Source organism: Oryctolagus cuniculus, chromosome X (assembly GCF_051225735.1).
Source record: "Oryctolagus cuniculus isolate XC-2025 breed Fujian yellow rabbit chromosome X, ASM5122573v1, whole genome shotgun sequence".
In the NCBI taxonomy this organism is placed as follows: domain Eukaryota; kingdom Metazoa; phylum Chordata; class Mammalia; order Lagomorpha; family Leporidae; genus Oryctolagus; species Oryctolagus cuniculus.
Genome location: NC_142888.1, coordinates 82,905,394 through 82,917,462, shown reverse-complemented (window position 1 = coordinate 82,917,462; position 12,069 = coordinate 82,905,394). Strand labels below are relative to the sequence as shown.

At 50.7% G+C, this 12,069-nt stretch overlaps 1 protein-coding gene across 20 annotated transcripts in view; it reads left to right on the top strand.

The window, feature by feature from the left end:
• The window catches only part of TMEM164 (transmembrane protein 164), a 168,813-nt gene extending 157,350 nt beyond the window's left edge, over nucleotides 1–11,463 (top strand). For 18 of the 20 annotated variants that reach the window (XR_016227832.1, XM_089324047.1, XM_070066408.2 and 15 more), the window contains 2 exons: nucleotides 5,339–5,439; nucleotides 7,141–11,463. Coding sequence is in view for 17 of the 20 variants with exons in the window: in XM_089324047.1 (XP_089180173.1) it covers nucleotides 5,339–5,439; nucleotides 7,141–7,347 (308 nt within the window). In the remaining 3 variants the exon portion in view is untranslated. Of the gene's footprint in view, nucleotides 1–5,338; nucleotides 5,440–7,140 lie in introns of those variants that run through there. The other 2 variants (XR_016227830.1, XR_016227831.1) reach the window with 1 other exon arrangement.
• The last annotated feature ends 606 nt before the right edge of the window (nucleotides 11,464–12,069 follow it).

The window sequence follows — 12,069 nt, the reverse complement described above, 5'->3', positions numbered from 1 at the left end:
AGCATGGAGAAGAGATGGCGGCCCAGTGGTTGAAGCCTTGTTCTAGTTGTCCCCAAGACTGACAGCTCAGCTGCTTCCTGGTTGAAGGCATCCTCCTACCCCCAGCCCCCAATACTCACTCAGTTTTGTTGGTATCAGCACCTGGTTGGCACATGGAGGCTGCTGCTACCCAGCTGCCACTAAGGGGAGCCATGCAGAGCTTAGAGGGAAGGGATGGATACCTGTGGCATGTGCCCAGCAGCCTTAGCACCTGTGGATCCCCCACGTCCCCTCTTCCTCTGTGTGCCTCCAGCAGCCAGGGTAGCAACAGGGTGCCAAGTTCATGCTCAGTAGTAGGCAGGGAAGTGTACATACCAGAAGTAAAGCTCAGTGCCTTTGCACCAACCAAGCACCTGTCTAGATGCTAGGAAGACAGGAAGGAGCCTGATGTGGACGTGAGCCTTGAGATGATCCAAGTTGGTGTGCTGGAGATCCAGGCAAGCAGCAACAGGTGCATGGAACAGGGCATCCTCGACAGGTCAGTGAGTCTGCTTCCCCAGTGCTTTACTGTTGCCACTTTGTGGCACTGGCCATCTGCCAGCCTCAGTTTCCTCATCTATAAAATGGAAGGGTGAGATCTGTAGCCTCGAAGGCCCCTTGTTCATATGTACCGTGGGCTTGCTTCTCGTTCATAGGCTAAGCCCAAGCTTCTCCCCAGAAGACCCAGCTTTGGTCACCCCATCTCCTTTCTCTTCACAGTCCCACAGCCCACTTCCTGCTTACGTGGGAGTCCTTGGCATTCTGCCTCCAGTCTCTTCCTCTCTCAGTCTGCATGTGCTCTTATGACCGCTCCCCACTGTGTGTTGAAGCCACCTACATCAAAAAGAGGTGTGGCCCCATCCTTTTCACGGAGTTCGTGACTCATAATAAAAACCAGTATTTGTTAAGTCACAGATACAGTCCCGTAGTTATGACTTATCTATCCAAAAACCTTATGAATGAGGTGGTGCTGCCCTATTAAATAAATAAGTATAACTGAGTTCAGAGGATATGGAGACTTGTTCAAGGCCCCACAGTTGATAAGTGATGGAGCCAGCATTGTGGCGTAATAGGTTAAGTCACCGTGTGTGATGCCAGTATCCCATCTGGGCGCCGGTTTGTGTCCTGGCTATTTACTTCTGATCCACCTCCCTGCTGATGGCCCAGGAAAGCCGCAGTAGATGGCCCAAGTGCTTGGGCCCCTGCCACTTGCATGGGAGGCCCGGATGAAGCTCCTGGCTCCTGGCCCAGCACTGGTGTGGGCATCTGGAGAGTGAACCAGCAGATGGAAGATTTCTCTTTCATCTCTCCTTCTCTGTAACTCTGATCTTCAAAGTAAATAAATAAATATTTTTTTAAAAAATCTGTAGTGCTTCAGTGCCCACACTTGATTTCTCACGTGCTATATTTTGAACTCATTGAGCCACTGAAGAGACATTTCTGTTTGGATAGTCCACAGACGCCTTAGTTTCCACATGTGTAAAAGTGGCCTCACCACTTCTCCACCGTCTGCCTCTTCTGCCTCTTCCTCTCTCCATGGGAATGATTGTCACCACCAAGCCAGTGAGGCCCAAGCTAGAAGGATGGGAGTCTTCCCCGGTCCTTCGTCTCCCTTTCCTCCAGACACTCAGCCCTCTGCTGTATCCCGGTGAGATTTTCCTCCGTTCTTCTCTACTCCTGCCGCCGTTACCTCCAGTAGCTATCCTCTGCTGTCTCCGGGTCCCTGCAGCAGCCGCCTTGTCAGTCTCCCTGCCTCGGAGCTCTCTGCTGGAGTCCACCGCACCCACCTGCTGGCGCGGTCCTTGGCAAGCCCATGTGTGATCGCATCTCTTTCCTGCTTCACACCTGCTCTCTGCGGCTCTACAACAGGGCTCAAAGCTGGCCGCCACGGACTGGCATTCATCGCAAAGGCATGTTTTGTTTGACCCACGGAGTATTTTTGAAACATTTCGAATTAGATGCCAGCATTTAACAATCAGGATGTTGTACATAAAGGTTCATATTGCGGGCTTCTCTTTCAAAAGTGAAAGATGGGCACCTTTGGGTCAACATCCCTGCAGGGCGGATATCGGATGGAGCTGAGGGGCAATTGGCCTCTGTAGCAGGACCATGGTCTCACCAGCTTTCCATTCTCCAGCATTCCCTAATGCCGCTTAGACGCAGGTCCTGCCACTGCTTCTGATGACTTGAGGCGTTGGAGCTCATACCCCTGCTGTGTGGGATGAAGCCCGAAGCCCTGAGCGAGGCTCATCAGGTGCTGTGTAGCTCTGTAGGCCAGCCTGCAGCAAAGCATCCGTGTCATCAGCTGCATCGTAGACTGCTCGCTGCCTGCATCACACTCGCCCTGTGCCCTCCGCACACTCTTAGCCGCTGTGCTGTGTCTGCCATACTCGTGCCTGCCTCTGTGCACGGGCTGCCTTGGAATGCGTAGGCCCCCCTTGAAGTCCTGTTTGTCCTTTAGAACTCTACTCAGATGCTCAGTGTATCCAGAAGCTTTCTGGCCCCTCCCACCCTTAGCTGAGATTGCTCCTCCCTTAACTCAGTCATCCCGCTAATCACACCGTCACTGTTAGGCTGAGACTCCAGCAAACGGGTCTTCTTTAACTTTTTTTTAAATACTTGTATAGTTTTTATGGGGTAGCATGCAATTTTTCAGTTGCAAACAGATGCATGAAATGTAAACTGATCAAATCAGCTAATTCATGTTTTCCTGACCTTCTTAGTGTTTGGAGCCTCGTAGCTCCTCTCTTGCAGTTCTTTGTACAGTATAGTGACCATTACTGTAAACGGTAGGCACCCCTCTGTGCTGTGGAGCACTAGAATCTATTCCTTCTGTCTAACATCAGTTTGGTTCCCATTATGTAACCTCCCTCTACCCTCCCCCCATAGCCTCTGGTAATTGCTATTCCTATGTTCAGAATGACTTTAAAAAAAATGTTCACATGAGACAGAATGTGTGGTATTTGAATGTTTGTGTTTTGCGTATTTCACTTAACATAATGGCCTCCGGTTCTATCCATATTCCTACAAATGTCAGGACTTCATTTTTTTTTTTTAATTTTTTTTTTTTTTGACAGGCAGAGTGGACAGTGAGAGAGAGAGACAGAGAGAAAGGTCTTCCTTTGCCGTTGGTTCACCCTCCAATGGCCGCCATGGCCGGCGCGCTGTGACCGGCGCACCGCGCTGATCCGATGGCAGGAGCCAGGAGCCAGGTGCTTTTCCTGGTCTCCCATGGGGTGCAGGGCCCAAGCACCTGGGCCATCCTCCACTGCACTCCCTGGCCACAGCAGAGAGCTGGCCTGGAAGAGGGGCAACCGGGACAGAATCCGGCGCCCCGACCGGGACTAGAACCCGGTGTGCCGGCGCCGCTAGGCGGAGGATTAGCCTAGTGAGCCGTGGCGCCGGCAGGACTTCATTCTTTTTCGTGATTGAATAATATTCCATTGTTATACCATATTTTCTTCATCAGTTGATGAATGTCTAGATTCACTGTCTGGCTATTGTGATCCGTGGTGCAACAAACATTGGAGTGCCTTTCCTTTGGCTATATGCACACAAGGAGAATAGCTGGGTCCTATGATAGATCTATTTTAAGTTGTTTTTCTAGATCAGCTTCCATACTGTTTTCCATATTGACTATACTGATTGGCACTCCCACTAACAGTGAGGAAAGGGATTTCCTTTACAACCTCATCAGCAATTGTTATTTTTGGTCTTTTTGCTAATAGCCACTCTATCTTGAGTGAGATGGCATCTCATTGTGGGTTTGAGCTATATTTCCCTGGTGGCTAGTGATACTAAGCATTTAGAAATTTTTTATGTATTTGAAAGAAGTCAAAAGAGGTCAAGAGAGGTCTTTCAACTGCCAATTTACTCTCCCAATGTCCAAGAACAGTCAGGGCTGGGCCAGGCTGAAGTCAGGAGCCAGGAACTCCATCCAGGTCTCCCACATGGGTGGCAGGGACCCAAGTACTTGAGCCATCATCTGCTGCCTCCCAGGATGCGCATCAGCAGGGAGCCAGATTGGAAGTGGAGTCCAGGCGCTCTGATTTGGAATGTGGGTATCCCAAGCTGTGGCTTAACCTTTTGCACCATAACACCTGCCCTCTAAGCGTTTCTTCATACACCTCTTGGGTATTTGTGTTTCTTCTTTGTGAAATCTCTATTCAAGTGCCCATTGTCTTTATCCTCTCATCCCTGAAGCTTTGCATGGGGCTTGGAATGCACTAGGTGCCTAATAACTGTTAAATGAATGGATAAATCAGTTAAAGACAGACTTGGGATAATACTACTCTAGCGTGTGCTGACATCTCTGCTTGCTTATGGCAGGGTGGTTCAGGTCCCTTTCATTCTTCAGCACCCCCACCAAGCCCCCCATTAGGAGTAACAACTGCAATAGCCAGTAAACCTTGCCTCTGCTCTGCCAGCTCTGGGATACATCTGAGCCTACGGGGATGCTAGCATCAGTTTTGGTGTCTCTAGGAGAAGGAGGTGGCCCATAGTTGGGAAATAGCATAAACATCGGATATGGCACATTCTTCAGTCACTTGAATAATAATGATGATAATGACAACATCTGCTGTTCATTGAGCAGTTACATTGTGCCAGACCCTGAATTAAGAGCTCTTGGCTATATCATTTTATAACTCTAAGTTAATGTAAGTCATACTGTTATCCCCATTTTACAGGTGAGTAATCTTAAGATTCAGGAAGTTCAAACAATTTTTTCAATGTCACACAGCCAACCAAGTGGCAATGTCAAGACTTGAACCCAGATCTGCCTGACTTCAGTTAATACTCTCAACCAGCACACCATACTTCCTCCATGATATGTCTCTTAAGAGATAAATGTGGAACTGAAGCCTATGATATTATATTTATTCAATTATTTAATGAAAAAGAAAGAAAAGAACATTCTGAAGTATGAGAAAACGACCAAGGAGACAAACTCGTGTGTTAGCCGTGGTTGCATTCCAGTAGCATGGTGCTGGGGAACTTTTTCTTCTTTTCTTCTGTTGTGTTCCTATTTTTTTTTAGTACTTTATAAATTTCCTTTAATGAGCGTGTACTACTTTTATACTAAGAAAACAAACCGTCTGCTTGGAATAGCCCCAGCATCCAGTGTTAGGACAGAGGTCAGGAAGGGGCTGATTGGAGTGGCCAGCTAATCAGCAGGGCCATCTCTTGAGTGGCTGTCGCGGATCAGTGCAAGGGGACAATCAGCAGGCAGCAGCTGTGACCTCAGCATCTGCACCCTTGTGGGGCAGAGGAGAAGCAGGCCACTGTTGCTGCTGTCTCACCGTTTCCCCTCTTCCTCCAGGTGCTTACACCCCAGAGCCCCTCAGCAGTTTCCGGTGGGCTCTGCTCTCAACTGGCCTCATGTTCTTTTATCACTTCAGCATCTTGCAGATCCTCGGCTTGGTAAGTGTGGTTGGATCCCCTTCTAGCCCCTTTGTTTGGAGTTCTCCATAAATCTCGATAATCCTGGTTGGCGCTGGTGTATCGTTTTGTTTTGAAGATACAAGATGCTCAAGGCCAGGACGTCAGATTGTTGTGTCTGGGTTGTTGATTTATGATCCACAGCCTTGGCCTCTCCAAAGAGTTTTCTGAATCCTTCGGTAATGACTGTTTCTTTCATCCCTGGGGAGGCAAGGATACCCTTCACTCATGGCCAACTTGGGTCAGCAACAGTGAGGTGCAACTGGAAAGGGGTTTGCTGTGGACCCCATGGGAGCAGGACCCTCACTTTGGCACTGGGCCTGAGGAAGGCTTCTGACCTCAGATCCAATCTGGGCCTGCTTCCAGGCCTGTTAGCGGGTCCTGCCCTGAGTTGTGTTCCCAGTTGAAGTGTGGTGTTGGGAACCCTGTGGCATTCTGGGGTGTTTAGAACTGCCCGGAGCATGGAGAATGGTTGGACACAGCAGCTGAGTTGTCCAGAACCCACGATTGCTGAGTGCAAGGGTGTTTATTGGTGGCAAAGTGAGTAAGAAGAGCTCAGGGCTGGGGCTGGGGGTCCGGAGACCTAAATTCAAGTCCTGGCTGTGCCACGTACTCTGAGTCACCTCCCTGTGGAAGGCAGAGTGTTTGCCACCTCTCTGTGACATGGTATATAGCCTCAGCCTCCTTGAGAGGTGGTGAGAACTTGTCTTTAACGTGAATGGTCTTGAAATTTGGAAGGCAGGTGCCGTGGCCGTCCTCGGGGCAGGAGTGGCATGTCTGGTATCTAAGCGGCCTTAATGGAGCTTTAGCCATGTGGAGCCTCGCGTGGCCTAGCGTGACTCGGGCTGTGTGACTGATGTCCCCGGTGCCTCTGTCGAAGCAGGCACTTTTCTCTTCCGCACCCTGGTGTATGCCTCTGCTCTGGTTTGCCAGGGGGAGTCTGAGCTCCTTGCCAGTAGTGTGAATGCTTCCCATGCTCATGGAAGGCTGCAGTAGGACATGCACACCCTTCCTTACCTCTCACTGCTCCCCACTGGGCTCGTGACTTGCAGAGCCATCAGTGCGCTCACGTCACCATACATACCATGCTCCGGCCACACCTCCTACAAGGAAGGCCTCGCTCACCACCTGCTCGCCATAATGCCCCATGACATCCATCGCTCATGAGTCCATTCAGGGCCCACTTCCCTCATGAAATCTTCTCTGAGGATTCAGCCTCCACTTTGTATGCTCCTCAGACCTCCTTGTGGCATGTAAAACCCAGAGAGCACCGTCTGGTTCAAGGTCAGAGGCAGCAAACTGGTCACACCCACCTGATTGACTGCCAGCTACACGGAGGCAGGGACCATGCTGTTGACTACTCTTTTATCCCATAGCATTGCTCTGGGGACTAGCCACATGTAGACCCTTAGGAGTGGCAACAGACTCTGGACGCAACCAGAAGGCAAGACTCTGAGCCGAACCAAACCTCTTTTCCATTGGATAACCTTCCTCTATCACCTCTGAGAGCTCTGGCCTTGGCCCCCTGAGAAAATCCAGGGGAGAGGAATCTCTTTATGAGCAAGTGGGGATTGGTCAATCCCTCCTTGTCTAGTCTCCTGGTAGGTAGAGATGGCTGAACTGGCAGAAGCCAGAGAAAGCCAAAGGATGTGAACGCTCACTCTACCTCCCTTGTCCCTGCAGGTCACCGAAGTGAATTTGAACAACATGCTGTGTCCGGCCATCTCAGACCCATTCTACGGCCCCTGGTACCGCGTCTGGGCCTCGGGACACCAGACTCTCATGACCATGACCCACGGGAAGCTGGTTATCCTGTTCTCATACATGGCTGGGCCCTTGTGTAAATATCTGCTGGATTTGCTCCGGCTTCCAGCCAAGAAAATAGACTGAAGGTGCTTGTTATTTCTTTGTTTCTCCCCATAGAAGCAAGTCTTGGCTTGACTTGGAGAACACCCAGTTCTTGATGAAATCATGGGAGAGGGCAGTAGGCTGTTTGGTGTATTTCTTTTTTTTTCCCTCCTCTCTGTCCCTTTCTTCCACCACTCTTCCTTCCCCTGCTCTTCCCCCAGGATGTCTCCTTGGGCCTGGAGGGTAGTGCTGGGAACTGGCGTTGCCCTCCTTCCTGTTGGCTCTTTCTCCCTGCTCCTAGTGGCCTTACGTGGGAAGACGGTAGTCAGCGGCTCCTTCGCTCTGCTTGTTGGTGCTTTAACATCAGCTAGCCAGAAAGACAGGGAACAACAAGCAGTAGCTCTTGTGGTATCAAAGTGATGAGAGTGGGTTGTGTTTCATTTCTGCACTGCCAGGGACCTGCAAGCTTCTGCCGGGATCCCCTTTTGTCTCCAGCACAGCCCTCACCATAAGGGGCCTGAGGCCTTGTTTCTATACCAGCGCCAAGCCCAGAGCTGAGGGATTTTCCCAGCTCATGGCCAAAATAGCACTGGCCAGATTCTTCCCCGTGGTGTCCCATGACTCAAAGCATGAAGCCAACCAGCCACTCCCTTCAGGATATTGTGGTGGGAGGGGGAACACGAGAATCCACTGCAGAGGTTGAAGAGCTATTGCCATGACACATCCAAAGTGTAGCGGGTTAAAAATGTACACTGCTAGACAGGGCCCTGTGCCATTTCTGCCCACGAGAACTGAGAACCGACCCACCCCAATCAGTAGTGCACATAGAACTTAACGAGTAGAAGCGGTGACTTGAGAAAACTGTGATTTGAACCATACACTCCATCTTAGTTTCACGTGGCTAATAAATCCCATCTCGGCTATGAGTGCCCCTCCACTGTGTTCTTGTTCTCTCTTCGTAGCAGCTTTGTGAAAGACTGAGCTGGAGTTCGGTGTTTTGGGATTTGCCTTTTTTTTTTTCTTGTTCGTATTTGGCTTTCTGTTTTTGTACGAGTTTTCGCAAATCCTCACATCGGGGCCCATGGCTGGAAGGGCTCCTTTCAATCCGTTCCTTGGTTGTACAGGGTATGGCAGAATCCTGGTTTGGGGAAATATAGTTTCTGCCGACATGGTTTCCTTAGGGCCCGATTTTTTCGGTGCAGCCACCCTGAGTGCGGAATTGTTGACGATGGCTGACATCACATACTCTGCACCCTGCCTGCTCCCGGAGCCCATGTGGAGGTGAAGTCAAGGCATCAGACCCCCACTCAGAGAGGCCGAGGGGCTCTTGTTAAAAGAGCCATGTGTAGACCTGGCGAGAAGAGGCGGTGGTTGGGCATTTGCCGACTCTTCGTTGACTTCTACTAGGAACAGGTTTGCTTAAGAACAGAAACGAGCTTCCAGCGAATTCCCTCCCCTCTCCCATGCCAGGCAACCCAGTTGCCCTGGGCCAGTTGCAGCGTTTGAAGTTTGGCCCTGTTAGATGTGGATTGGGCTTCCGTGACTCAGTGCCCTCATTGTTAGCACTCGGACTTGCGGGAGGCAGCTGATTGCAAGAGCGTCTGTGAGAATGAGTTGAGACCCAGGGAAGCAACCCTAGGAGGAACTGCCCTTCTGTAGAGGCCTAGAGGTCTGCTGGTATTGGGGCAGCCAGTCCCCAGGCCTGGCTTGGCGAGCAGAAAGGGAGAATATCAAGTGCCCTTGCTCTCCTTGGGCTTTTTTTTTTTTCTTTCCATCTTTGAGGACTAGGCCACTCTTTTTTTTTTTTTTTTAAGTTCCTCTCACCCTAAGGTTGCCCTTAATGGTAGGCACCTTTTGAGTGGCTGGATTCGCTCTAGCCACTATCAGTTGGCTGCATGTAGGGTTTGGCTGGTGAGGAAATGTGTGAGGAGCCAGTGCCTCTTGGCCACTCTACAAAGGGAGAGGTTGGAAGGAGGTCATGAAGGCGGCCCTGGGGGCCTGGCTCAGCTCCTACCAGAACAAGTTGCTACAGGCAGCAGATCTGCACCTCAGCTGGGGACCAGCTCAGGAAACCCACAGTCCTGTTAATTCGGGCCCTGTCTTCCACCCTGCCTTCGTGGCATGGCACAGGTTGCCAGTCAGCCTGGGTTCTCCTTGCATTGGCATGCCTCCAATGGTTAGCCTTTGTCCTGGCAACAGCTCAGTGCCCCATTCCAGCCAGCACTTTCCAGGGCTCAGAAGGAGAGAAGAAAGTGAAAGCCATGTGCCTGGCAAGGCCAGGCCAGTGACAGGTATATCTATCAGAGGCAGAGGCGAATGAATGAAGGGGGAGATGCAGGGCTTTTGCGGGGGGAGTAGCTTGGTGCAGAAACATGTGGGTCAAAGGAACAGACAGTGGGGCCTGGTCCACAGCCTCCCTGAGGAGTAATGGCATGCATTTGGGGTCTCAGGGAGCACTGGGTATCTGTACTGGTCTGTATCTCACTTTGACCTTGGACCAATCCTATGTAGAAAAGAGCTAACCTGGACAGGCCTATAGCAGCTGGCATTTAGGGGTAGCTCCCATATGTGCTGCAAAGGCAGCCTGCTACTACCCTAATTTTAGTATTTGATTCATGATGGAGGAGGAAGCTGTTGTCTATACCCCTAGGGACCAGTGGGTGCTCGCTTCCCCTCACCTCCCCAGGGCTTTTGTTTCAGTGCCAAGGTGCTTCGCTAACCACTCTGGCCAAATTTCCACATGCCATTTGCCAGTATGTAGGAGCTCTGTATGTGTGAGTATAAGAGAGAGAGAGAGAGAGAGAGAGAGAGAATGTGTGTGTGTGTATGTGTGTGTGTGTTCATGAAAGTGGCTAGTTTCCTTTTAAACAGCCCTGGGAAAGGGAAAAGAGAGCCTTCAGGTAGCCTTGGCCAAGCATCCGGGCCAAGGAGTACAGTCCGTTGAGCTGGCCAACTCATGGCATCCGCTCTGAATAGCAGAGCTTATGGCCACACCTGCTGATAGCCCTTGTCACTCCTAGAGTATGGTTTTGCACCCCAAAGCTGATCTGGCCCATTTTCCTCTTGGAGACACAGTGACGTATTCCTCTGTTGGCCTTCGAGGGCATTGCGGGGTTCTGAAGCCAGAGTCAACCTTCTCTCTTTCTATGAGGACTTTGTAGCCTTCACAGAAGCTGCCTGCAGGGTCCCGACCATTTGTGATCACTGAGGATTTAGTGTTATGTGATGTGGGTGCGATGTCCATGGGCAGCAGGTTGTCAGCAGGTCCCCCTGCTGGGTAGCTCAAGGAATGGCAGAATTGTCCTTCCTCTCCCTCCCTCTGCCCAAAAGACTTCTCTGAATTTGTAGCTGTTGGCCCAAGAGTCATCTGTCCATGTAAGAAGAGGATGCTCCTCCTGGTTTCTGGGGAAAGCGAGATGAGGGAGGAGAAAGGGCGGGCCACACATAACATCGTAACAAGATGCTATAGTGCTGGCTTTGGTGAGTCAAGAACAGGCATGAGGCTTGAGCAGGCTGCTTGGCAAGACCCATACTGGGAAGGGGCCTCCCAGCTGTTCTGTTGGAGGCAGGTAGAAACCCTAGGAGCACGTGAGGCTTCCTCTTGTATATATAGAATGAGCCGATTTGTGCTCAAGAAAACAGTCGCTTGCTCTTGCTCGTCTGTGACATTTTTCTATACTGGTTTGCTACTCATGGCACGAAATAAACAAAACTCACCAAAAACCACACACCAAAATCGAAAGTCCTTTCAAGCAAAGCTGTTGTTTTGGGAAGTCTAGCTTTCTTTTAGTGTCAAATCTTCAAGAATTATTTGGTATTGGTGTTAGTATAATGAAGAGGATAGGATAGCTAGATCGACCCCTGATTACCTCTGTCAGGAAATTTGCCATTGCCTCTGCCTCTCTTACCTCGCCTGCTCCCGGACGACCCTTTGCGGGCACCCCCACTCCCCCTCCACACACACACATACAGAAGCAAGTCCTTTTTCTCAGACTGGTTTTTGGGTGCTCTGTGACCCTACCTGTTTGCTCGCCTCTGGGGACGTTTGGTAATGTATTTTGTCTGTTTTGTAAAACCTTTTGATTGTATCCCTGAAATGGTTTCTGCAATCACCGTTGGAAATAAATGGTCCTTAATTTGTGTACTTGGCATTCGGAATTGTGGTCTCAGGCGTTTCTGTTGTTGAAGGTTGTTCTATTGTTGAATGAAAAGGAACCCGCGCCGTGGGGCTTATTATTTCAATGCTTTCTTCAGTTGCTGTTATTAAAAGATTGACGAGAACCCAGGAGTCCTGGCCTTGCTTCCCAGAACCCTCTCAGGAAGCCTTCTCCTTTGAAAAGTAGACAAAAGGGACCACTGGCCTTCTACACCACAGAGGACCGGCATGAGCAGCTGAGCCTCTTTGCCCACGAGCAGTGTGGCTGGATGGCCTTGAGTTCCCATGCACCATCTACCTCCGCCAAAGCTGCCCAGGACCCAGCAGGCCCTTTGCTCCTAGCACAGCTTATCTGCTGGCGACGTTCGCTGGGCTCTCACGGGGGACCCCCACAGTGAGCTGTCCCAGGCTGGGTGACTGAAGTCGAGAAGGCAGCTTCGAAGCCAAAGGCGTTGCATGCAGGCCCATTCAACCCCAAATTTCCGGAGGGTCAGCTTTGGGCTAGTGCAGCTCAGCACTGGTCTCACTGTCCCATGGGAGATGTGACTGAGCTAAGCTTACCCTCCGGGAACCATCAGGTGTGCTTTTCTAAGGCCACCGCTGAGAAC